Source organism: Microtus oregoni, unplaced genomic scaffold (assembly GCF_018167655.1).
Source record: "Microtus oregoni isolate MIOR12 unplaced genomic scaffold, Mior012 000113F_ref0000058, whole genome shotgun sequence".
NCBI lineage: Eukaryota > Metazoa > Chordata > Mammalia > Rodentia > Cricetidae > Microtus > Microtus oregoni.
Genome location: NW_024544742.1, coordinates 2,321,462 through 2,346,522, shown reverse-complemented (window position 1 = coordinate 2,346,522; position 25,061 = coordinate 2,321,462). Strand labels below are relative to the sequence as shown.

Sequence of the window (25,061 nt, the reverse complement as noted above, 5' to 3'; positions counted from 1 at the left end):
GAGAAACCCTGTCTTGATAAAAACAGCCAACCAAACAGCCATAATAGGAGACTTTGGTTTGTAATGGAAGACAAAAGTTGGCTGTGCTGGTTAGTTCTATGTCAACTTGACAGAGCTAGAGTTATTTGAGAGGAGGGAAGTTCAACTGAGACATTGTCTCCTTAAAACAGAGCTTCTCAACCTCTGGGTCACTATCTCTATGGTGATCAAATGACCCTTTCACAAGGCTTGCCTACGACCATCAGAAGACAATGATATTTACATTATTCATAACTGTACCAAAATCACAGTCATGAAGTAGCAACAACAAAAAAATGTTATGGTTGGGGACTCACCACAACTTGAGGACTGTATTAAACGGTCACAGACTGAGAACCACTGATACAAGATCAGGCTGTAGAGAAGCCTGTAGGAAATTTTCTTAGTTAATGATTGATGTGGGAGTGCCTACCCATTGTGGTTCTGTGAGAAAGTAGGTTGAGCAAGCCTGTTAAGCAAAACCCCTCCATGGCTTTTGCATCAGCTCCTGCCTCCAGGTTCTTTCCTGGTTTGAGTTCTGCCTTGGCTTCCCTCAGTAGACTGGGATTTAGGATATGAAAGCCAAATCAACCCTTTCTCCCCAAGCTGCTTTTAGTCACAGTGTGTCCTCACATCTCAACAACACTGAGACGGTAGCCTTTGGCCGAGGAAGCTGCAGTGACTTGTGCTCTAGAGGAACCCCTGGCTGGGGAAGCACAAGCATTGGGTGCAGTGGGAAGGAGTGTCTGGTTTAGTGAGATTTGGAATGTGGGTTTGGACATGTCATACATTAGGAATGTGTGAGAACAGTTGTAGCCATGGAACAAACACTTAGCCAAGTAGCTTTTTTTTTTAAGATAACTTGGAATTTACTGTGAATATTATTTTCTTACATGTGTATTACAAATATTTTCAGTTTGCCTTTCAAACTGCCTTTAAGTTTGTGATGTATTTTGATATGTCAAAGTTGAAATTTCCTTATGGATGTAAACTTGTTTGTCTTTTCCCTCATAGTTTCCACTGTATGAGTTGTTTCTTTCCTTTCTTCCTTCTATTTATTTTTTTGCTTTTGAGACAAGAGTCTTACTATGTAACCTTGGCTGTCTTGGAACTAACTTAGTATATAGACCAGATTGGACTCAAGCTCACAGGCCGCCTGCCTCTGTATGCCTCAGGGATTAAAGGTGTGTGCTGCCGTACTTGGCACTACTGTATGATTTCTTGGAAAGTGTCAGTTTGAGTGTGAGAGATGACGTGCTAATGCCGTGGTGATAAGGCTCTATTTTCATGCTGGAACTTGTATACCATATTTAAAGATTTTGGTTTTTATTTCAAGAATAGAGCTTCTGGAAAATTTAAATACTGGTATATGGCATGAACACGGGGGTAATTTAGACCATGCCCTCCAAAGAAAACTTTGGATAAATGGTTTGATTTGCTGAGCAAGCAAAGAAGCAATAAATGACTAACACCCTCTTGATTGGTAGGTGCATCCACAAAGTATTATGAGCATCATGGAATTCTGTGAAGGGAGCATCCTTTCTTCATCTATGACCCTGGGTATGTATAGGAAGTAGCTTTCATGAATCCTTCCTTAGAAATAATTGTGAATAGCCTGTCATTCTCTTGGTCTGATTATTTGAAAAATATCAGCTAAGAAATATATGTTAATATTATAAAAACAGGCTACACATTTTTAATGTATATAAAAATTTTTAAGGATGACTAGGGCTTATTGTTAAAATACTGTTTCTTTTCCATGCATGATTTCCTAGGTTCAATCCCTAAACCAGGGGGAAAAAAGTACGATAATCTAATGTTTCTCTAGTTGACCTTTTCCCATCACCCTAAGTTCCCTCCAGGTTTCTTGTAATATGATATGATCTGATTCACATACTTATAAATATGTTAATAAAATTGACTACATCTAACAAAATTCGGCAGGGATCCTGTCTAAACCCTGTAGTGGAACTACAATGAAAAGCTACGTTACTTCTGTAATTACAACAGGATGTGATTGATCCTTCTTATTTTTTACCTGTTGTGCTGTTAGGAGACACCTCCCCTGAATGCTTTTAAGTCTGATGGTCTGTTGGCATCGAGGTATGATGTTAGTTGTGTTTGGGAATCTTGCGTGTAAAGGTGGGAGGGATTGCTTTCAGCTGGTGGCAGGTGTGCTTCCTGCCAAGTTGGCATAATGGAAACAGGGCTCTTCTGAGTTGCCATCTGTTTCTGGTTGATTGGAAACCAGCAGTGATTTCTGAGGAGTGAGGAACTGTTCCGTTTATGTTGAAATAGTTAGGAATTAGTAATGCAGAGACCATGCTGATCAGGTCTCAAAACTGCCTGGAGGAGTTCAGACTGTTGAGTGAGTTTTGTTACCACTAAACTCAGAAGATGACTGCTTGGCTCAACCCTCTTCCCAGTCCCTGAAGAGACAATTCTTTTCTTCCCACCCACACTAAACACTTGGCCTTGTCCAAGTACTATATTGAGTTTGTTGGGCCAGGGGCATATTATTTATATGCCTACTGTCCACTGCCCCTAGTATGTGTCCTAAGGGGTTTTGTCTGTCTCTTACTTTTTCAGGGGGCTTGTTTTTGTAAATTATGGTAAATGTAACAAACCTACTACTTTATTGTGTGTGTGTACAAGTGCATGTGTGTACAGTTTTATGTGGGTACAAGTGTGTGAGCATTTGTGTGTGTATGTTTACTCAGAAGATACCTTAGCTATTGTTCCTCATGTGTTGCCTACTTTGTGTTTTGAGGCAGTCTTGCACTGTTCCAGAACTTACAGAATTTGCAAGACTGGCTGATTCGCTGGTCTGTGAACCTGGTGTGCTGCGGGAGCTACTTTACTCCTTCAGCCAATAGCCTTTGAGATACCAGCCCACTGGGGTGTGGTATCTTTCGCTTTAAAAATAAGTGCTGCAGCCCTCTCTCTCTCTTGCTTACTTCGGATTCTGCTTCTGACTATCAGACGCTTTTCCTGTTTGTGCAGGAGGCTGTTGTCTAGGATGGTGATCTGTAAGTTTTTTTTCCCTTTAAATAAATAACCCTTTTATTAATCATAATTCCAAATTGGTGTGGGATTGTTTTGTTTTGTGACTTACTCCTTTACTGGTGTATCTTCCAGCCTCTGCCTCCCCAGCACTGGGATTACAGGCATGTGTCATCATACCTGACTGTTTTATTTGTTTTTTATTATATTTATTTATTACGTAAACAATGCTCTGCTTGCATATATGTCTGCATGCTAGAAGAGGGAACCAGATCTCATCATAGATGGTTGTAAGCGACCATGTGGTTGCTGGGAATTGAACTCAGGACCTCCAGAAGAATAGTCAGTTCTCTTAACCACTGAGCCATCTCTCCAGCCCTTGTTTCTTTTTCTAAAGATAAGATCTCACTATGTAATCCTGGCTAGCCTTGAACCAGCTATATAGACTAGGCTGACCTCAAACTCACAGAAGTCATTCTACCTCTGTCTCCCCACTGTTGGGATTAAAGACATGAACTACCATGCCCAGGTGGCATGGGTTCTTTAGTCTTATCCCCCAAATTTTGCTTTGTTTCTCATGTATTGTGCTCACAAAGCAATGGTACAGAACAGAACAACTTGTTTCCCGTTTGACCTAGCAGTTAATTGATAGGTTAACTAGAGGAGTTAATGATCAGTAGTCCAGTGACCTACCAGAAAGTATCTCTTAAGCCTCAGCTGTGGCTTGGGTTGGGGGCACCATGTCTTGCCTCTTCTAAAATAATGAAAAAAGTCTCTAGAGCCCTCTGTTAGTCAGGGAGTTCTTGTAACAAGTCAGAGTCCTAATTGGACTAAAATGATAAGATTTTATTGGATGGATCTGCTTGTCTGCAGAATCTAGACCAGGGATCAGAGCAGAGCCTGGGAGGCTACATGGCAAAATCTGGAACCTCCACCCCCTCCCTAGTCCCTTGTTTAGCTTCCTTCCCTCAGTGCTTCCATCATAGTCAGAATTTTCTACTCTTTGATCAAGGAGCTAGAACCTGGCTGCCAGCCAGCTCCCCCTTCCCTCTCCATCTTTCATATTAAAGATCCAGGTGTCTGGAGAGAGACTTACTTTCTCATGTCTAATAGGTTAGCATAAGGATTTGCATTTTCAGATGGTGAATTTAAATAATTGTAACTAGGTTCAATTACATCTTTATTAATCAAAATAGAAGTCTATAATCAACATGATTATGCCAATGAATGCTTGTGTTTAGTACTAAAGTGTAAGAACCCATGCTTCAGGATTTGATGGCCTGTTGGAAAGCACTTTCTGCATCCTGCTGATAATGGAAATATTTCCTCTGCACAGTGTTGAGATACTGAAGATGTTTGGGTAGTCAGTTGTGGAGAGGTGAGGTGAATGCAGTGCGTAGGATAAAAGTTTGTAGCCTGATTCATTCAACTTTTAAAGTGTTGATTTTATGATGTGGTGTTGAGCATTGTCAGTGGAGAACATTTTGGCTCTTCTGTTGATCAATGACTTTACTAACTGTGGTTCAGAATATTGTAGTGGGATTGTATTCAAAGCAGACTACTGTACAATAGCCATGATTTTTTTTGTGTGTGCAAGTTTGACATTGTGAAGTATTTTTAAACTGCTTAGTTTAGTTACTTAGATGGTCATTGCCAGTTATATACAGTCTACTTCTGCTGTATGACAAATTCTGACTGGGGAGTGGCATGCTGTTTTGTAGAATAAGCAGGGACAACAGTTCAAAACGATTTGGCTCACTTTTGGAGGGTTTCACCTTTCCTCACTGCTTCAAATGCTATATAAGTTCTTTGGCAAACTCTCTGCAGTTCTGAGAGTATCGGCCTCAGTGAATGGCTGTTTCGAGCCAAGGTCTCTTCTGTTATGCAGCTCTGGCTGTCCTGGAACTCACTGTGTAGACCAGGTTGGCCTCAAAGTCAAGAGATCCACCTGCCTCTGCCTTCTAACTCCCGGGGCTAAAAAACGTGTGCTACCAGGTCAGGCCTTTGCAAAACTTGTTGAGACTGTATGCTCCTTAGGAGTTCCTGGCCCATGTGCATTGTTGATGTGCTGAGTTGTTTCTGCTACTTTAAGACTCATTTTAAATTTGAATAAGAAAATTGCTTTAGGGCCAACAAAATGGCTCAGTGTGGGTAAAGGTACTTGCTGCCAAGCCTGAGTTTCATCCCTAGGACCCATATAGTAGAAGGAAAGAACCAACTCTTTCAAGTTATCCTCTAACCTCCATGTTTGCACCCCTCCCCCCAATTAAAAAATGTAATAAAAATTTTAAAAAGACCAGCCAGCTGCTGAGGAAACAAAACATGTAGAAAGTAAGGTAATGGCACAGCCGCATGGCAATACATAGACTCATATAAATGGGTTAATTTAAGATGTAGCAGCTAGCCAGAAATATGTCTGAGCCATCAGCCAAACAGTGTTGTGATTCACATAGTTTCTGTGTGATTATTTGAGGTCTTGGGTGGCCGGAATCAAAAGCACAAATCTCTGTTTACATAGTGGCACCCAACGTTTGGCAACGTACATCTATATAAAGCCTAAGAAAACTTTAAATAAAGTGCTTCTAGATCCACAAAAAAGGGAGTTAATTGGAACTTCTTGGTGGCCATGTTTTTTTTTTCTCTCAGATAGGCTCTGTTTCCTGGTGGCAAGCAGAGGCACAGTTTCTTTATGAGATAACTTCCTGGTTCATGCTTATAGCAGGAATAGCTCTGAACAGGTCCTGCTATAGAACATTTAAATAAGATTTGTGAGTAGCATGCTACTAGTTGCTTAATGGTGACACAGATCACTCATAATTGGATTCTAGCCATAAATTAAGGATATTGAGCATATAATTTATGATCTAGAGAAGCTAAATAAGAAGGTGAACCCCCCCCCAAAAAAAAACATAGTCATCCGCCTGGATATGGGACGTAGACAAGATTGCAGGGCAAAACCTGGTATCTTGTGGGTGAGGTGGCATGGGGCTAAGGGGATATGGAGTAAGAAATGTGAGACGGGGGGAGCATGGAGGAATGGGATGGTTGGGATAAAGGAAGGGTGGACACCAGAGCAGAGAAATTTATATCCTAATTAAGGGAGCCATCTTAGGGTTGGCAAAAGACTTGACTCTAGAGGGGCTCGCAGGTGTCCAGGGAGATGTCCCTAGCTAGTACCTTTAGCAACTGAGGAGAGGGAACCTGAAATGACACTATTCTATAGCCATACTGATGAATATCTTGCATATCACCTTAGAACCTTCATCTGGCGATGGATCGAGATATAGACAGAAACCCAAATTGGAGCACCAGACTGAGCTTAAGATCCCAAGGCCAGCTGGACTGTGACTGAAAAAGCATGGGATAAAAGCGGACTCTCTGAATATGGCGGACAATAGGGTTGCTGAGAAGCCAAGGAAAATTGCACTGGGTTTTGAGGCTTTGTGGGAGCCTAGCCATTATGGATGTTCATCATCCTAGGCCAGGATGGAGGGGGGAGATCTTTGGACTTTCCACAGGACAGGAACGCTGATTGCTCTTCAGTCTGGAGAGGGAAAGGGAGAACAGTGGGGGGAGGGGAAGAAGGGTGGGAGGAGGGTGAGGGAAATGGGAGGCTGGAAGAAGGCAGAATTATTTTTTTCATTTAAAAAAAATATCCGAAAGAGGAGCAGAAGGAGGGAGAACATGAGCAAGGAAGTCAGGACAATGAGGGGTGCACCCACCCACTATGACATTGGAACTGATCTATTGGGAGCTCACCATGGCCAGCGGGACTGGGACTGAATAGCATGGGATGAAACTGGACTTTCTGAATCTGGCAGAGTATGAAGGCTGATGAGAAGCCAAGAACAATGGCACTAGGTTTCGATTCTAATACATGAACTGGCTTTGTGGGAGACTAGCCTGTTTGGATGCTCAGTTTCCTGGTCCTTGATAGAAGTAGGAGAACCTTGGAGTTCCGGCAGGGCAGAGAATCTGGACTGCTCTTCATTCTTGAGAGGGAGGGGGAATGGTGTAGGGGGAGGGGGAGGGAGAGGGTTATGAGAGTGAAGGAAGGGGGTAATGTGTGCAAGGAGGGTGAGGGAAATGGGAAACGGGAAGGAGGTGGAATTTTTTTTTTGCAACAACTAAAAAAATACAATAAACAAAAAAATGATGGAGAAGGAACTAGACTTGCTTGTGTTAGAGAGGAAAGTCCTTGAGTCATTGGTGTTGGTGGCAATGTGTCTGTCTGTAATCATTGGGACAAATGGAGACATTCCCAAATCATCTGGTATAGAGGACAGATGGCTAAGTGTGCACTGGTCAATCTTATATACTCCCAACTATTCATGGGAAGATTCTGACTCTTGTAGTGATTGTTGGTTATATGGTGAAGAAGGTAGAGATCCCTGAGTAGATATGTAAAGTTGGTCATATAGAAAATGTGCTAGGTTTTTGGATGTTGTTAAATAGATTCATTGGATCTGGTGCCATGTGCTAAATGTCCTGTAGTTCCAGAAGGAAATCATCAAGGCCCTGTAGGCCCTTTGAAAAATGGAGAGAAATCTGTGCAAAACAAGTGTCCTAGCATATTTTGGAAAGATTCTGGTGAACCCAGAATTAATGTGGAAGATGCTCAATATTCTACAGTCCCTGATCTTGATGAGAAAGAACTCAGAGTATTTTGGAGAGACATAGATTTTTCCCAATGCCTTTGATGACACATGCAAGTTGGTGGATTCCTTAGAGTTGTTTGAAGAGGAATATGAGCATTTGGTGATTTCAATTAAATATCTGCCCTACCATATCTGGTAAACACTGTTCCATTGTCATTGATCATGTTCTGTGGGACTTGGGCTATAAAACTCATGAACAGTCTCACTGGCACACAGGATAAATATGTACACATTGATGCACACTGCTGAGTGATATGAACACCTATGGTGAATGCACCGATCTCCATAAAATTACTTAACTAGGGAATCTGTGATGTTAGGTGGAGTGTGGGAAAGACACCACAAACTCATCATACCCCCAAATATCAGTGTTATATTGATGCCTGCCTCCTATCATGCAAGGATCCCGCCCTCTTGTAATGGGGAAATTTTTGGTTCCTTCATCTTCACAAACTTGGTTAAAAAGTTGGAGGTATCAAACTGCCAGTCAGCATTCAGCATGTAGATCAGCTGTCCCTGGACATGTGATTTGGCTAATATGTGGGTGAGAACCTGTACCAGGCAACGCTGGTACATACTCATCTGTTATCCTTGTCCTCATCGTCACTCTCCTGGGTGGACCTGGAGCACAAATAAGGAAAAATGGAATAAGCATCCTCCTTAGTAGAAAACCTTGTAAATCATCAATTTAGCTTACTGTCAGAGGGAATGCAGCACATTTTATCCTACAAGGCATACTCATCCATTGGTTCACTCACTTATTCAATGAATGATAAAATTCATCCATTCTTCCATGTCTCTCTCTCTTTTCTTCAATCCCTCTTCCATTTCCCCCTGTATCCTGTCAAAAGCTTTCCTAGATAAATCTTCTATGTCTCTTCTGTTCTAGAAACTTTCATTTGTAAAGATCTTATCATATCAGGGAAAGATTTTTTTTTTCTCTATGGATGGAGACCATATGAGGAAGATCAGATCAGCAACCATGACAACTCTTGTGCTGTAAAGTTAGGCAGACCATATAATGATGGCTGACATTCCTGCACAATTTTGGTCAGAGGTCCATGAGCTCTGCCCCTGGTGACAGACTGGCAGACATCACTGTCTTCACAACTCAGTGTTCACAGATCCTGGAGAGTGAGGTTCAATTCTTGTCCTAATCTGATGAAGAAACCAAGATGAAGAGAACAGAGGAGCCTGAAGTAAGGCCTCAAATGGGTCATTTGCAAAGTAAGGCAACCTGCCTCCACAGGTGCTGCCTCCCTATCTTGGTCAAATCCATCCTTCCATAGAGTAGCTATAGAGTACTTCCATAGAGTACCAATGTCCAGCCAACTGCTAACCTCATGTTTGAACCCAACAACAATTGCTGTTCCCTTAAAGTCTCATAACAACACAAAAAGGTACATAAGAACTCTCCAGCACCACATTAGACCAATTCTAAGACCCAAAAAATGCAGCAAGTTATGTTTATTGGTAAGAAAGATGGTTCTGGTGGGACAAAATGATGTAGCATTAAAAAACAGATTGGCGTAATCAATATGATTGCATGTGATATGGCCCACACCGGTTTCTGGTTCTGAATACTTGGTCCTCAGCAGGTTTTGGAGGTTGTGGAGACCCATTATTTAGCTGTTGGCATTGGGGTCTGAAAGGACAAGCCTAGATGTTTCAGGGCATTCTTTCACTTGGTCTCCACCTTTTACCGATTCCCTTACAGGGAACGAGCCGCCTCCTATTACTGGTGCCATGCCTTCCCCAACAAGAACAGAGAGAACCCCCTCCACAACCTAGTTGCTTTCATCACATATGAAGGCATAAGCCACAGTCTCCCACACCAGTTTAGATTTGTGATTAATAGAATGGTTATTTCATTAAAGGGGAAAATTTAAAGATCACCATTCCAAACAGCAGCCTTCTGCAGGATGAGGAAAGGAGCCTAGTAGCCAAAAGTGAAGCTTGAAGCAAGAAATCAAGCTGAAGGCTGATGCTGCTTTTTGAAAGAGAGAGAGACCACACCCCAATGGACTGGTATCTCATCGGATATTAACTGAAGGAGTGAAAAAAGCTCCTGCAACATACATACTTGGTCATAGCAAAAAAAAAAAATTACCCGTATGTGAGAAAAACCTATTTTTGTGTATGTTTTTTTTTCATTCCTACAGGATATATCACAGAGACAGATTCTGCTTCATACATGAGTTTCACCGATGATTTCCCTTTAAAGCAATTATAAGACCCGAAATATGCAGCAAGTTATGTGTATTGGTAAGAAAGATGGTTTTGATGGGACAAAAGAATGTAGCATTAAAAAACAGATTGGTGTACTCAAGCTGATTTCATGTGATTTGGCACACACAGGCTTCTGGTTCTGAATACTTCACGCTCAGTGGGTTTTGGAGATTGTGGTGACCCTGAACCTTGCTGGAGGCTTTGGGGCCTGAAAGGACAAGCCTTGATATTTCAGGACATCCTTGTCCTTGGTTTCCACTGTTTACTGATTTCCATACAGAGAATGAGCAGCCATCTACTCCTGGAGCCATGCCATCCCACATGAACAGAGAGAACACCCTCCACACCCAGCTTGCTTGTATCACATATGAAGGCATAAGTCACAAACAATCTCCCACACCAGTTTAGAATTGTGATTAATAGAATGATTATTTCTTTAAAGGGCAAAAACTTACAGATGACCATCCCTGACAAAAGCCCTCAGCGGGATCAGGAAAGGAGCCTAGAAACTAGAAGGGAAACTGGAAGCAAGAGATCAAGCTGAAGGTAAATGTTGGTTTATGAAAGAGAGAGAGACCACCCCTCAATGGACTGGTATCTCAGTGGCTATTAGCTGAAGAAGCGGAAGGAGCTCATTCAACACACATATTTGGATATAGCAACAAAAAATGTTACTAGTATGTGAGAAAAACACTATTTTAGTTTATTTCAGTCCATCCGGATACATCTCATAGACAGGATCTGCTTCATGCATGAGAGTCACCAATGATTTCCCTTTCAGAAAAACCCCACAAAACTCTGAATAACATCATCAGCATTCAACAACATGTCTATGATTGCTTTGCCTTGCCTTTGATTGTGTAGTAAATGATGCTGCTAGTTAATCTGTGCAAGCAAAGCAAATTTCCCTGTAACTAAATAGACAGAATTGACAGGTTATCTTAAACACATCAGGGAGTCACACTATGATGGAATGGGTTAATCATCACCTGTGTGACAGTGACATATTTAAGATCTTTCCTTTGTCTATAAATCTCAGAATTGTCAACATGATATGTTATCAAACAGATTTCTTAGGGTTTTGTCCCACTGGTGGTTTCTTTGGTATGCTTACATAATTTTTGCCAGATCCAATCAATTTTGCCATGCACTCTCAGCTTCACGTCATTGTGTTCCACTTATGTTCTACTCCAGGCATTTTAGACATCTTGTAACTGTTGCAAGAGTATCTCATGTTCCACCTAAATGATTTGGAGTGTTATTTAGGCTGAGTTTTATCTTCCATCCGTGAGTTCATTGACTTTCCTTGGGAATAATTCCTGGGACACTGACACTAACTCCTGGGGGATTTCTCTAGTTACTTCTCCTTGCTGAGACAGCTTACACTCTCAGTACTACTGTGACAGTGTTTGTGTAGCAAACATTCTTCTCAAGATGAGAAGAAATATCAATATAACAATCCACTTGTTTTTATTGTGATTTAAATACACTCACACACAAACGCACACAAGTTAATTCATATACACTGATGATATCTCAATTTAGTGGGCCATTCTGGGGTTATCAAGATCATTATCTCTCGAGAAGTTCTAAGAAAGCCATGGGGCCCCCCTCTAGGAACTTGGGCAGGTGAGGAGAGGTTGACTGCACTGTGCCATGTCCATAGGCACTATGGGTGCCTTGTCCCACAGACAGACTGGTGACTATCTTGAATATCACCATGGAACTTTGTTTGGCAAAAGATGGAGATCAAGTCAGGGTAAAAATCAGAAAACTAGATGGAGCTTCCAAGCTCCAGGTGAATAGCCGAATGATGGAGAATAAGAGCAAGGATGTCAGGAATAAAATGTCTTGGTCCACACACTGAGACACTGTGCCTGAACTAAGGGGATTTAAACTAATCTAGTGACCTGGGAATGAAAGAACATGGGATCAAACTGGAAGCTCTGAATGTGGCTGACAATTGGGGCACACTGAGAAGCCAATGATAATGGCACTGGCATTTGTCTGCACTACATATACAGGCTTTTTTGTGATCCTATTCTATGTGGATGCATACCATCCTAAATCTGGATGGATGAAGGGTGGGCTTGGACTTCCCACAGGTCAAGGTACCCTGCCCTCAATTTGGATTGGACTGGGAGTGGAGAGGTTTGGTGGAGGAGCGAGAAGAAAGTGGGAGGAGGAAACGAAGTGGAAATTTTGATATTTATTATTATGAAGTAATATAAAAATCAATAGAAGATAACCAATGAAGAGATTGGAACTAGGAAAAGAAAACATTCATGTGAGTTGTTGACTCAGACACCAAAGACTTTTTTACAGAAAAAAACACATAAAGGGATTGAGTTACTTGGCAAAATATGACTCGTGTTGGGGAAGATGAGTGGGGTTTTTATTTTGGGTCTCCAGGGGGCTGTGTGAGCAGCATTATAGGACCTGTATGCTATATATTTCTGTGGGTTAGTAGGGAAGAAACCTGCTTATGAGGGGTTTTATGACATAAGTAGAGCCTTGGTGATGTCACAAAGCCGTGGTTTGGGGTGGCAACTCTGTTCCACATGAAGCACTAGTCTTCTGTGAAGGTGGTTTTACTATCTTCACGTTGGCTGAGGAGGTCAGTTCAGCTCTTGGGCTCCACAACTGTTCAACAGGATTAGGCAGCTGAACATTTCCAGAAGATGGAATCTAGAGAGCCAAGATATTTTCTTTGGTAAATATGTTTAGGAAGCATCTGGGACCTCTGTAGTCCCAGAAAGGTTTCTTTCAAATCTCCTGTGGATCGAAAATTTATGTCGTTAACAGCTCCTATATTTGATAGCTGTGGGGACAGTGAATACCAGGTAATCTTCCCATTTTTATCTTTGCTATCAATGTCAATTTCTTCAGTCCACTAAAGTGGCAAAGATCCTCTTTTTCCATATGTGTTTTAAAAGATATTAATTATTTCTAAATTGTGCTGTTGCCCAGATTAATGAGTCTTTATTTTTGCAGTTTGTCTCACATTACTCGCTTCTCTAATGAAGACACGGAATGGCTTTATGTAATAAACCTGGGTCTTGATCAGGAGACACAATACAGAGAGCCAGTGGACTGGAGTGCCATGACCTTGGGCAGGTGGTTTTGGATCAACCACCTAACCAACAGCTTGAGTGGAAAGTAGAGAATAGGCTGTCCTTCGAATTCTTTGCCATCTGTTCAGATTTTTCTTTCTCACTTTGGGCATAGGCATATCTTCTCCTCTCATTGACGTAGTCAGTCAGGAATTAGGTTTCTCAGTAGAGGTCCATTGCCTTTGGGCAGCAGGAATGTGTCTCTGATACACATATACTGAGCTGTAGACAATAGTTTGATAATTTTCCTATGAATTTCTTAAGACCAAATTACATTTAGGCAGCCCAAATCTATTCAGCACTGCCTTTGTCACCTGCCCCAAAGATCTTCCAGAAAAGAGTCTTGACCTCACATCCTCACCTTCTTATGCTTGCAGGCACTTATGGTGGAGGAAACCACTTTGTGTCTGATTGAAACTGAAGAATTCTTCCAATGCAGAGATTGGCAGCTATGAAGCCCAAGCACAGAAAGAGAGCCAAGAGACAGTGGAACAGGAGTGCTGTGGCCTATCTCAGTAAATCTACCACCATGATAAAGATGCCTCTTAGTATGAGATGCATGCCACCTCTCCAGAAGAAGAATGGGCCATCTCTCCAGAAGCAAAAACTGAGTAAGCCTTTTGAGGCCCTGGAGAATATTGTTGGCCGCAGAATTTCTCATGGCTGGAAGGAAGCCAATGAACCAGTCACCCAGTGGAAAGCCATCATTCTAGATCAACTGCCAACGTATCCCTCTCTCTATTTGTTGAAATATGATGGGATTGATTGTGTCTATGGCTTGGAGCTTCACAGCGACGAAAGGATTTTAAACCTTAAGATCCTGCCTAATAATGTGCCATTTCCTCATGTGACAGACACTGAACTCTCAAACACCATAGTTGGCAGAGCAGTGAAACATACATTCGCGGGCACAAATGGTTCTAAGGAAGACTGGAATGGGATGGTCCTAGAGGAGGTGCCAATCTTGAAGACCTGGTTCTATATTACCTACAAGAAAGATCCGGTCTTGTACATTTACCACCTCCTGGATGACTACCTTGAAGGCAACCTCCACATCATGACAGGCTCTAAGGAGGAGTGGAGTTGCGTGGTCCCAGATGAGGTGCAGACCATGATGACCTGTTTCTACATTGTCAATGAGAATGATCCAGTCCTGTACCTTTACCACCATCTTGATGACTCCATTGAAGGCAACGTCCACATCATGCCTGAATGTCCTCCAGTAGAGGTGACTTTGGAATTAGGCAGGGATTCCTTGGCAGGCAAAAGTGTGCAGTACAACAAAAAAGATGGAACCCAAGAGATAGGTAAAATTATTTTCCAAGTTCCCACCAAACCTTCTGTGTATTTCATCAAGTTTGATAATGACTTCCATATCTATGTCTATGATTTGGTGAAGATCTGTTAAAGTGAAATTCTCAAAGTTTGAGGGGCAGACTTAAAACTGTGTTTGGGGAATGTGTTTTTTTCAGAGATACCTCAGGTCTTTTATTAATCCTGGTATTTTTTCCAATGGAATATTCTTGCTTGAAAAATAAAAATTTGTGAACATGTTGTGTTCTTTGTTCAATGATAGATTGTGTTTGGTGGATGGGACATCACAGAAATACATGCCTCAAAACAAAGCAGGATTTATGGTCTTCCCCTTGGAGAGGATGGACTGGGGATGCTTGGTGTGGTAAAGAACAAGATGGCTGTCTAGGAAGTAGTGGAGAGGGGACAAAAAGTTGTAGGATCTCGTGGCGGGATAAAGCTTGAGGGAAAAACATGTCAAATGGAAAGATGTGACGGATATCAGAGTGAGGTATTGGGACTTAAGAGGATAAAGAGTAGATTAATCAGGAAGGGACACAAATGTATACTCAAAATCAGAGAAAATTAGGTTTCATTTGATGAATGGTTTAATTCGTACTGGCTGTAAGTCACTGGATGTTTGATCTCCACTGGAGCATGTTGAGTGACCAGGAGCCTCCTGCTTAGAGAAAAGTGTCTCCTCCCAATTGCTCTTCCGCAGTGGGATGGACGTCAAGCTACCTACTTCCTTTTGCCAGAATTCTGTCTGCCACCTACTTTGTCATGCCTGGATTCGGTATGCCTTGAACTCTCATAGGTCTTATGCATGCCATCCAACCCTTGTGAGTTCATTTAAATTATTGCCCTGCCATATCTGGAAAACAGTGTTCCCTTTCATTGATCATGTTCTGTAGGACTTGGGCTATAAAACTCCTGGACAGACTCACCCACACACAGGATAAACATGTACACTTTGATGCCCACTAATGTGTGATATGCACAAATGTGATAAATGCACCGAGCTGCATCAAATCAGTAAACTAGGGATTCTATGATGCTAGGTGGAGTGTAGCAAAGACCCCAAAAACCCATCAGACACCCAAATACCAGTGTGGTATTGATGTCTGATGCACATCATGTAAGTATCCTGCCATCCTGTAAAGGGGCGATTTTTGGTTCCTTCCTCTTCACAAACTTTATTAAAATGTTAGAGTTGTCAAACTGCCAGTTAGGGTCCAGCATGTAGATCAGCTGTCCCAGGTCAGGTGATTTGGCTACAATTTGGGTGAGAACTTGTACTAGGGCATTCTGGTACACCCTTACCTCTTCTCCCTATCCTCATCGTCACTCTCCTGGGTGGACCTGGAGCACAAAGAAGGCAAAATGGAATAAGCCTCCTCTTTAGTGTAAAACCTTGTCACTCCTTAATTTGGCCTGACTCTCAGAGGGAATGCAGCACATTTTAGCATAAGTCTCCTCATTCATTGGTTCACTCATTTTTCCAATGAATGATTGAATTCATCCATTCTTCCATGTCTGTCTTCTTCCTTCCCTTCTTCCATTTCCCCCTTTATTGTAGTAATTTGAGCAGAGGGGCCTCATCCCCAGCACCATGGCCTCCTTGCTAGCTTATTCCCCGAAATAACAACACAAAAACTGTATTCTTTTAAACAGTGCCTGGCCCATTATTTTCAGCCTCTTAACCCATTTCCAATAATGTATGTTGCAGCACGAGGTGCAGTTACCAGGAAAGATTCAGCATGTCTGACCTGGTGGCTGGCTGCATGGCCATCTTCGTCAGAGAGCAGAGCTACCATGTCTGTCCGGGAGAGTGGAACATGGCGTTTCTGAGGTCACTTCCTCTTCCTTCCAGCATTCTGTTATGTTTACTCCACCCACCTATGTTCTAACCTACCAGGGTAAACAGTTTATTTAATTAACCAATGACCTATCCTCCATCATTTTCCCTATTTCTGTTTTAACAAGAACGGAATCTTTAACGTTAACATAGCAAAAATACATATAACAAAATAGTTATCAAGCAAGAATTACAGTTACAATATTTATATCTATTTTATCTTTTATCATAAAAATGGAAAACTATCTGCCATGTGCCTCAGAGAGCAGAGCTATTGCATCTGCCTGGGAGACGGGAGCATGGCATCTCTGAGCTCAATTCCCATACAAGGTGATTTGTTGAGATTTCCTCTCAATTGCAAATGGCTCCCTGAGAATTGTGCTCAACAAATTAGAATGCTTCTGGCTGTGATGATGACATTATTAGTGTCTTGAAGAGGAGAACACACTCATGGTCATCTGCTGCTCTCACCCATCTAAATGCATCTCTGCTTAGCAGAGACTGTTTTTTGTTTTATCATAAAAAGAATTCCACTTTACTGCCTTTAAAAAAAAAACTTAATGAAGGTCAGTCAAAAAGAATGGGAAACAAGTCAAAGGTGTTTACCAGTTGGAATGGATTTCTGAAAATAATCCTGCACATTTAGAGTGTCCCTTCAGAATCTCCTTTTTAATATTATCCTGCATCTGGAAGGCCACACAGTTCTCTATTAAGCAATATTTAGAGATATTTTCAGGGAAAAAGGCTGCATACAGAAAATATACACAGGATCTTGAATATGGTTTCTTTCTTCTCTGTTATGCTTGAAAAACTATTTTATGTTTCATTTTATTTGAAGCTTAATATATAGGATTAACTGTATTAAAATGAATACTTGATTGTAACATAGAAAAGTTTTTATTTATGTTTTTACAATATAATTCTTCTGTGGATAGTTAGTGTCTGCTCGTCATCTATTGCACCAACATGATTAGTTAAAGTTTAACATCAGGATTTAAGTAATGTAGAATGGTGTCTAATGGGGTTCAAACTAGTGGTTTCAATTGCCTTTTCTGGTCAGAGAAGGGATTCGTGAGAAATAAGGACACTCTTAAACAATTTAGTATGTGATTATATTTTTCATTATTCAGAGAAAGTAAGCTTGACACCTCTAACAAGTGTGGTCTAATATTTGCTTGTCCAATGAGAATATCCCAATTTGGTGGTCACTGGAAGAATATTGTAGGCCTCTGGGTCATAGGGATGGTATACCAAATTTCAGACAAAGTTGGGAAATACCCATGGAACCTTGGCTATCAGGGTTTTTTTTGAAATACTTTTGGCAAAAAATAAGCTTCCTGGGGAAGAATGGGAATGTCTGAGTATCATTACCTACTGGAAGGATCTATGGGGCTCTTATAACCACATAGGCAATATTGCTCAGAGGTGGATTTCTGTATCACCCTTTATTAACATGGAAAAAATTGATGTTCCATATTTTCTAAGCCCACCATTATCTGGAACATATTTCCTTTGAGTTACTTTTTAAAATGGGTTACTTCAATAGACCTCTGTGTAGGAAAGGACAAAAAAGAAGCTCCATAGGTTCAAAATCTTCTTAACCTCTCTTCTGGAGAGCATACAGCAGTCTATCCACACTGGAGAGCCACTTCTCCACTCTCCTCCCACAACTTTCAGTATCAAATCATACTTTGGTTCTTCCTCATGATAGCTGCATACATTATCTCTGCTCCAGCAAATTCATTGTGCTTATCCCTTCTTAGACCCTGGTCAAAATTGCTCATTCTCTCATGTAAGAACTTTCAACTTCATGCAATGCTTCTCTTTCTCACTCTCTCTCTCCTTTGGTTCTGCTTAGTGTTTCTATGCCATCCTTGTTTCACATGGTCTCAGAGCTGGCAAGCTCATTCCACCCCCATGAAGACTTAAGCCAGTTTTACCCTAAAGCAAATTTTCTTGCACAAAGGAATGTTTGAGTTGGGCGGTGGTGGTGCACACTTTTAATCCAATCACCCTGGGTGCAGGACTATCTCTGGGAGTTTGAGGCAAGACTGGTCTACAAGAGGTAGTTTTGGGAAAGGCACCAAAGCTACAAAGAAACCCTCTTTCAAAACACCAAAAAATAAAGCATAATGTTTAAATCCACAGAGGAGAGCTGTCCTTGGCTTTCCCAAGAATGAACTGGTGATTATCAGAAAGATTTTCTTAGTCAGAAATGTTGTCTGTGTTTTATTGGTCTTATTTCTGAATAAGGCACCTGTAGCATGCTTCTAACCTCTGGGAAATTGCAGAAGGAGGGACTAGCACATGTAAAACCTAGAAGATTACATAAAATGTTCTGAAAAAAAATTCTCTAGCTTCAATAGAAGCTAGAGATGGAAAAGCCTATTTGAAGATAACTTGTAGAATGAGAAGATCTGAGACTTTCTGGTAAATCATATCACAATGGTATGTGGCCATTTAATATTTACCTAGAAATTGTACTCCCATATATTCAGAAGATCTGGGAACCCTTTGTATGTTGGTGGGCTGTACCTCTATATTAGAGCAGGCAGAAGACACTACCAGGGAGTATACTTGGGTGAGGGAATAATCTAAAAGCAACTTCAGGAAGAAAAAGACGACACTCCCAAAATTCTCTAGGTAGGTGGACCATATCCATGATGATGGAGTTTCCTCTGTGTTCTGTGAATATGATAAATAAATAAAAAACAAAACTGTTTTGGACCTCTAGCAAGGCCGAACTTAGGTAGACACGGAAAGCTTAATTGGGCATAAGAATTCTTGCTTCCACTTTAGGAGCAGGTGAAAGAGTTAAGACCCTCTAACTTAGAAGGAGGAGTCAGATGCTTCTTAGGAATGGGTGGAATAATCTCAGCCCCCCTTGGTCATATTTCTATGAGCTTATTGGCCAGAAGCTAAAACATGAATGATACTCTGTGAAATAGAGGAAGTCCCAGGCGCTTACTTCTTCATTGGCACCAAACTTGAAATCACAATCTATAATACATAATTTCTGAATGTGCACGTCAGGCATGTCAGAAGTCGTAGAAGTCTGTGACTCAGTTTCTTCATCTGGTTTAAGTCCATCCACAGATTCCTCTTCATGTAGGATAGGAAATTTCTGTCAAAGGGGCTAGTGTGAAGACCTTATTCTGTGTTATGCTCAGCTTGCTGTTGTGTTCAGGGACCTTGGTCCAGAGAGCTGAGAACTCTTGAGTCCGAACAGTACTATACAGGTGATGGAGGAAGGTCATTGGCTAATAAAGGAACTGCCCTGGCCCATTTTATTGGTTAGAGGATAGGTGGGAGGAGAAAACAGGACAGAACACTGGGAGGAAGAGGAAGTGAGCGCAGAGACTCCACAGCTCTCTCCGGAGCAGACGCCTCAGCAGAGACGCCATGCCCTGCTCCCTGGCAGACACACGCGATGAAGCTCCGACCCAGGATGGACATAGGCTAGAATCTTCCTGGTAAGCGCACCTTAGGGTGCCACAAAAAGATGATTAGAAATGGGCTAAATTAATATGTGAGAATTAGCCTAGAAGAGAATGGGCCAAGCAGTGTTTAAAAGAATACAGTGTCCGTGTAATTATTTCGGGGCATAAGCAAGCCGGGTAGGCAGCCGGGGGTGCTGAGAACGCAGCCCCGCCGCCCCTATTACTACATACAGGTCACCCAAATTAGAAGTTATACGTAGGAAATCAAATAAAAATTACCTTGATCGCACATTGCAGGCCTGAGGCACTCCTTACTGATGTGAATGTCTAAATCTCACTAAGTAAGATAGGGTAAAGCCTTGGTGATTTGGACAGAAATAAAGGGACAATTACAATCTTCATCAAAAATGTATTGTGGCCGAATTCATGGGAATAATGAGAAATATTAATGCACTCTGGCCAGAACTGGAACTTCTGAGACATTTTGTGCACAGGTAAGGTCTATACCTGTTTGTCAGAGATGTCAAGTCTATGGCAATGTGCAATAAAACAGGAATGGCAATTTTCCATCAAGTGAAAAATAAACACCTTATAGAGCAGAGGAAGGTCTTGTTGAGGCTAATCAGCTTCCAAATGTTTTTCTGTATTGAGAATATCCCTTGTGGGGTTGTGAAATGCTGGGAAGTATTTTTCAAGTGGATGGATGGTGGTTTTCTGTCTAAGAAACCATTGGTCAGATAAGATAATCCCATATATGTAGATGAAAGAAAGTTTGAAGAATCCTAGAAAGTTGGATATATACCAGACATACATTGTCAAGAGAACAAGATCTATAGGCCGCATTGTAGAGGTGGTAGGCCTGAGTCATTTTTGGGCAAAAGAGTACATACTTCATGCCACCATGGTCATTGTGAGTAAGATCTATTTCACCATAGATAGAGTGGCATCACAAGTATTTCCAAATGGTGTATGATGCTATAATATTCTGAGTAAGACATTCTTAATCTCTATGAAAGGAAGACATTTTCAGACTTCTTGGCAAGAGGACAGGAGTTTGAGGACCCTGGGAAAATACAAGAATAATGATGATGGTAACAGGTGATGTACTGGAGGTGAAACCTATTTTAGTAAAAGGGGAGAAGGTCTAGCCATCCTACCTCAAGAAATAAATGATTGGATGCTTGTTAAGTGACAGTAAAATTTGAAGGCCTTTTTGATTGGAATTTGAATGTTTTGGGCCTTGAGAAGGTATAGACCTTCCCTGGCCCGCGCAGTCAGGCAGGGTAAGTATAAGGCTCTCTTGATTACCAAGTGCGCATTTGAGGTCTGTTTGCCTAAAAAGATGGTGGTGATGAATGGAAGACTTCAGCAGACATAAAGAGTAAAGCAAAGTCACAAACCACTTAGGTAACAGGTAGTATCCTAGTCTACCTTGTGCAGTGGAGGAACGACTGCATCGCAGTCTAGAAGATTCACATCTTGAGGCAGCTGTGGCAGGGCTGCCTGCAATCTGAACATCATGTATCAGTCATTGGCAGGCTCCAGTTCTCTTCAGCTACATTGATGTGTGAATGAAGGATGAGACCTCTTCATTCTGGTGACTATAATGAAGCAAAGATGTCCTAATTTCAGACTCTGTCACTTCAAAGCAGAGCAAGATTAAATTTCTTTGGTCACACATGTATTTTCTAAGTGGAAGTAGTTAGAGGGGAAAGATCTCCATTATGAGGATATTTCTGAGGCCCACAAGCATATCGGGTTGATCTGAGGAACCTCTGATCCTCTTCACCTTGAGCAAAATGGAAATTCTGGGATGACTTTAGTAAAAACCACATATTTTTATGAATTTCCTTAAACAGAGTGAGAAAACCTTGAGTGTTATTTATAATAGCAGAAAGGCCTAACAGATATTATAATCATAAAGATCTTCAGATAACCAGTCATCAAAAAGACACAGTGTGAGATGCCTTGAGAAAAGGAACAGTTTGGGGAGATGTTATTCAGGGGGGAAACTTCTGAGGTCATTCTGAATAGTCTTGCTTTGTGAGAAAATGCCTGACAAGGTATGACCAAATATCAAGATTTAATCAAACCAGTGTGTAGAAGGGAAAGAACAAGTTTAACTTGAGTAAGATTATTTTAGTCATCATTTGTTTCCTACTGTGTTTCCAACTTCCATGACCCATATATTACATCAAATATTGGGACGATTACAAGAAACAATTACAATGCTCTTTCCTCATGATTAGTGATGGTAGAAACTTTTCTGTTACTGAAGAATTGTATTGGTCTGTGCATATCCATCAATGTAAGTGATGTAGGAAGCCCTTGTATATGTGTTTTTCTTTCCTGGTTAATGAATAAATGTGCTTTGACTTATGGCAGGGTGGAATTTAGTCAGGCTAGAAGAGATTACGAAGAGATTAGGTGGCTGCTGTAGTAGAAGTATACCAGAATTTTCAGTAAGGCCACAGCCAAACGGTGATACAAAGATTAACAGAATTGGGTTAATTTAAGATGTAAGAGTTAACTGAAAAGAAGACTGAGTTAATAGGTTAAGTAATATTGTAATTTGTGTGTAATTATTTGTGTTGGGGCAGTTGGGAAACATAAGGACAGTCTGCGTTTACATGAATGATATGAACATTTTGCATTTATAACTGGTACATATTAGACAGAGTCCATGATTATTAGTTTTAGCATTTTATATTTTTCCCTCTACCTAAAATCTTGTGAGGTCCCATGGTTACGAAAGTGTTTCCCTAGCAGTTGTAGACCCTGGGATTGGCACTAAGGTAGTATGAGTCCAATGGTCAAGTTAAATGTGTCCAAGGAAGCAGGGGGGATGCTCTAAGGCCTCCCAAGGTCAGTGGCTAAATCTGAATCTCAATTTATACTAAGTGAATAATTTGCAATCCCTTTGGTCAAGGAAACCAATTACGACATGTTATTCACCATTGTGAACTATTCCAGACACCCTATGGAAAAAATGGGATCTTTGTAAATTTTGTGGTTGAAGTTTGTAATCATAGTTCCCCTTTTTCACTATACTGGACTGAATATGGGCAAATCTGATTCTCACTTTTACAGTGTCAGTCGTGTAAGGATTATTTAATCTGGGCCCCTTGTATTCAAAGGTAAAGCTTGAGGGTTTTTGCCAAAAAATGAATCCTTAAGACCACCTTTGGCACATGACGAAAGTCTGGAGTAAGCTTTGTCCTAGGAGGGATGTCTGACAGGTTCTTCAGTGAAATAAATGGAGTAAGCTAACTTGAGGAGAGTCGAGGCATTGGCTCATCATGAGAAAGGGTATATTTGAGACCTCTTTAGGGCAAGTGTATAAGATGGAAAACCCTTGCACACAGGGGAAAATTATCATGCACTATCCTGTTATAGATGAATGTTCTTACTAACCCATTCAGAGAAGGAACGTCCCATATTTGCACTTCCACTTCCAATACCTCTTTAGAGCTTTCTCATCTTTTGTTGACTCTTGGAGAATTAGGCATCAGCAAGAGCTTTCTTCATTATGCCTTGGTGCCTGTCAGCAGCTAGATTTCTTCTCCTTTCTCGGGTTGTTTTCCTATTCCGTGTATGGACACCAGTGATGGGGCCAGTTGATTTCTAGTGATTGGATTGAAAAACATAGCTTAGGATTCAGTTTCTAATTTTAAAGTAATGACAGGGACCCAAAACCTACAGTGGAACAATGCATTTCACTAGCTACCTGTACCAAATATTAAAGGTTTAAATCATTTTTTATTTAGAGCAGCATATTTTGGAGGTATTTTAAAACAGAATAAAATTCTTGAGAGTTCTTGACAGAATCCTACAAGGTAGGATGCAGTGTTATTCAAAATAACATCTCTAATGTCACCTTGTGAATAAAAGGAATGCATGAGTTTCCTTAAGTCTAAGACAATGCTTCCTAATCTTCCTGGGATAGGTGGATTAGGTGTAAGTACACATTCTTAATGGAGAGAAGGATGATGGCCCAGTTTGACCCAGGGTAGTCCTCATGAAACCTTTGTTAAACAAAGTATATATGAGGTCTCTGAAAACAGGACTACAGAAAACCTCTTCTTAAAATGGAAAGTTACGAGACTATCTTCAGCAAATGAGAATGCCCAATTGTCTTTATTCAGAGGGAGGAGGGCTCCAGTCATATTTGGTAAAAGAAATGTGCAATTCACCCTTGATCAAAAGTGGAAGGTCGCAAGGCATCATGGGTAATGAATAAGAGTCTGGCTCTGCACTTGCATCCAGCTAATTTTCACAATGCAAACATACATACCCAATGAGAAATATTTGATAGTCTAAGGCAAATCTCATAACAATATTACAAGATACTAATTAGTAATGCAAGCATTAATTTTTTTTCAAAGTTGTGTTCAACTGTACATATCTGTACATATAGAAACAGTGCATTTTTTATTTATTTATTAAAGATTTTTGTCTCTTCTCTGCCACCTCCTCCCATTTCCCTCCCCTCCCCCAATCAAGTTGCCCTCCCATGTCAGCCCATAGAGCTATCAGGGTTCCCTGCCCAGTGGGAGGTCCAAGGACCAACCACCTACATCCAGGTCAAGTAAAGTGAGCATTCATACTGCCTAGGCTCCCACAATGCCAGTATGTGCCCTAGGATCAAAAACCCACTGAAGTTGTTCTTGAGTTTTCAGTAGTCCTCATTGTCTGCTATGTTCAGCAAGTCTCGTTTTATCCCAGGTTTTTTCAGACCCAAGCCAGCTGGCCATGGTGAGTTCCCTATAGAACATCCCCATTGTCTCAATGTGTGAGTGCCCACCTTGCAGTCCTTAGTTCCATGCTTTTACTCTCTCTCATTCTGCTCCTGATTTCGACCTTGAGATTTCTTTGAATAGTCAAGAAGCCTACAGAACACCAAACAGACTGGATCAAAGAAAAACATCCCCTCACTATATAATAATCAGAACACTACATACACAGGTTCAAGAAAGAATATTAAGAAACAGTGCATTTTTGAAAAACAAACTTGGAGACAGATGGCTTGAGAGCCAATTTTCTCTTTCCACCTTCTGTCCTGTGATCTAAAAGCAGAAAGTTGTAAGATCCCATGGATCACATATGTTTTTGTATGATTATCTTTTTCAGAGGGGTTTCTTTTCCCTTTTGGCAGATGTCTAAATCCTCTTTGTGACAAAGAGAGATGCTTACAGTCCCCATGTTCTGTATGGGAAGCATGAATATCTGCTTTGTTAGAGTCTGTTCCAATTTAGTTTTGATAGTTCTTGAATGTTTATGGCTGCCTTTGGGAGAAGCAATACCTCTACCACACTTTTCATGAGATTGTGAAGATCTGCCACCTCCCTTAGAGATGGAAGGTTCTATGCACCCTTGAGGAGTAGCTTTTTGTATCTGGCTCATTTTTGGAGGATGAATGCTTGAACTCTTTTTGGACAAAGAGCATATA

The 25,061-nt window shown here is 41.0% G+C and overlaps 1 protein-coding gene across 1 annotated transcript; it reads left to right on the top strand.

Moving 5' to 3' along the window:
* Window positions 1–13,616: 13,616 nt before the first annotated feature.
* On the top strand, window positions 13,617–14,411 carry LOC121443873 (spindlin-2-like; the record flags this gene model as incomplete). The annotated part of the gene is made up of 2 exons (XM_041645621.1): window positions 13,617–14,064; window positions 14,212–14,411. Coding segments are annotated over 2 exons (648 nt in total), but the record flags the coding sequence as incomplete, so codon positions are not given.
* Window positions 14,412–25,061: the final 10,650 nt, after the last annotated feature.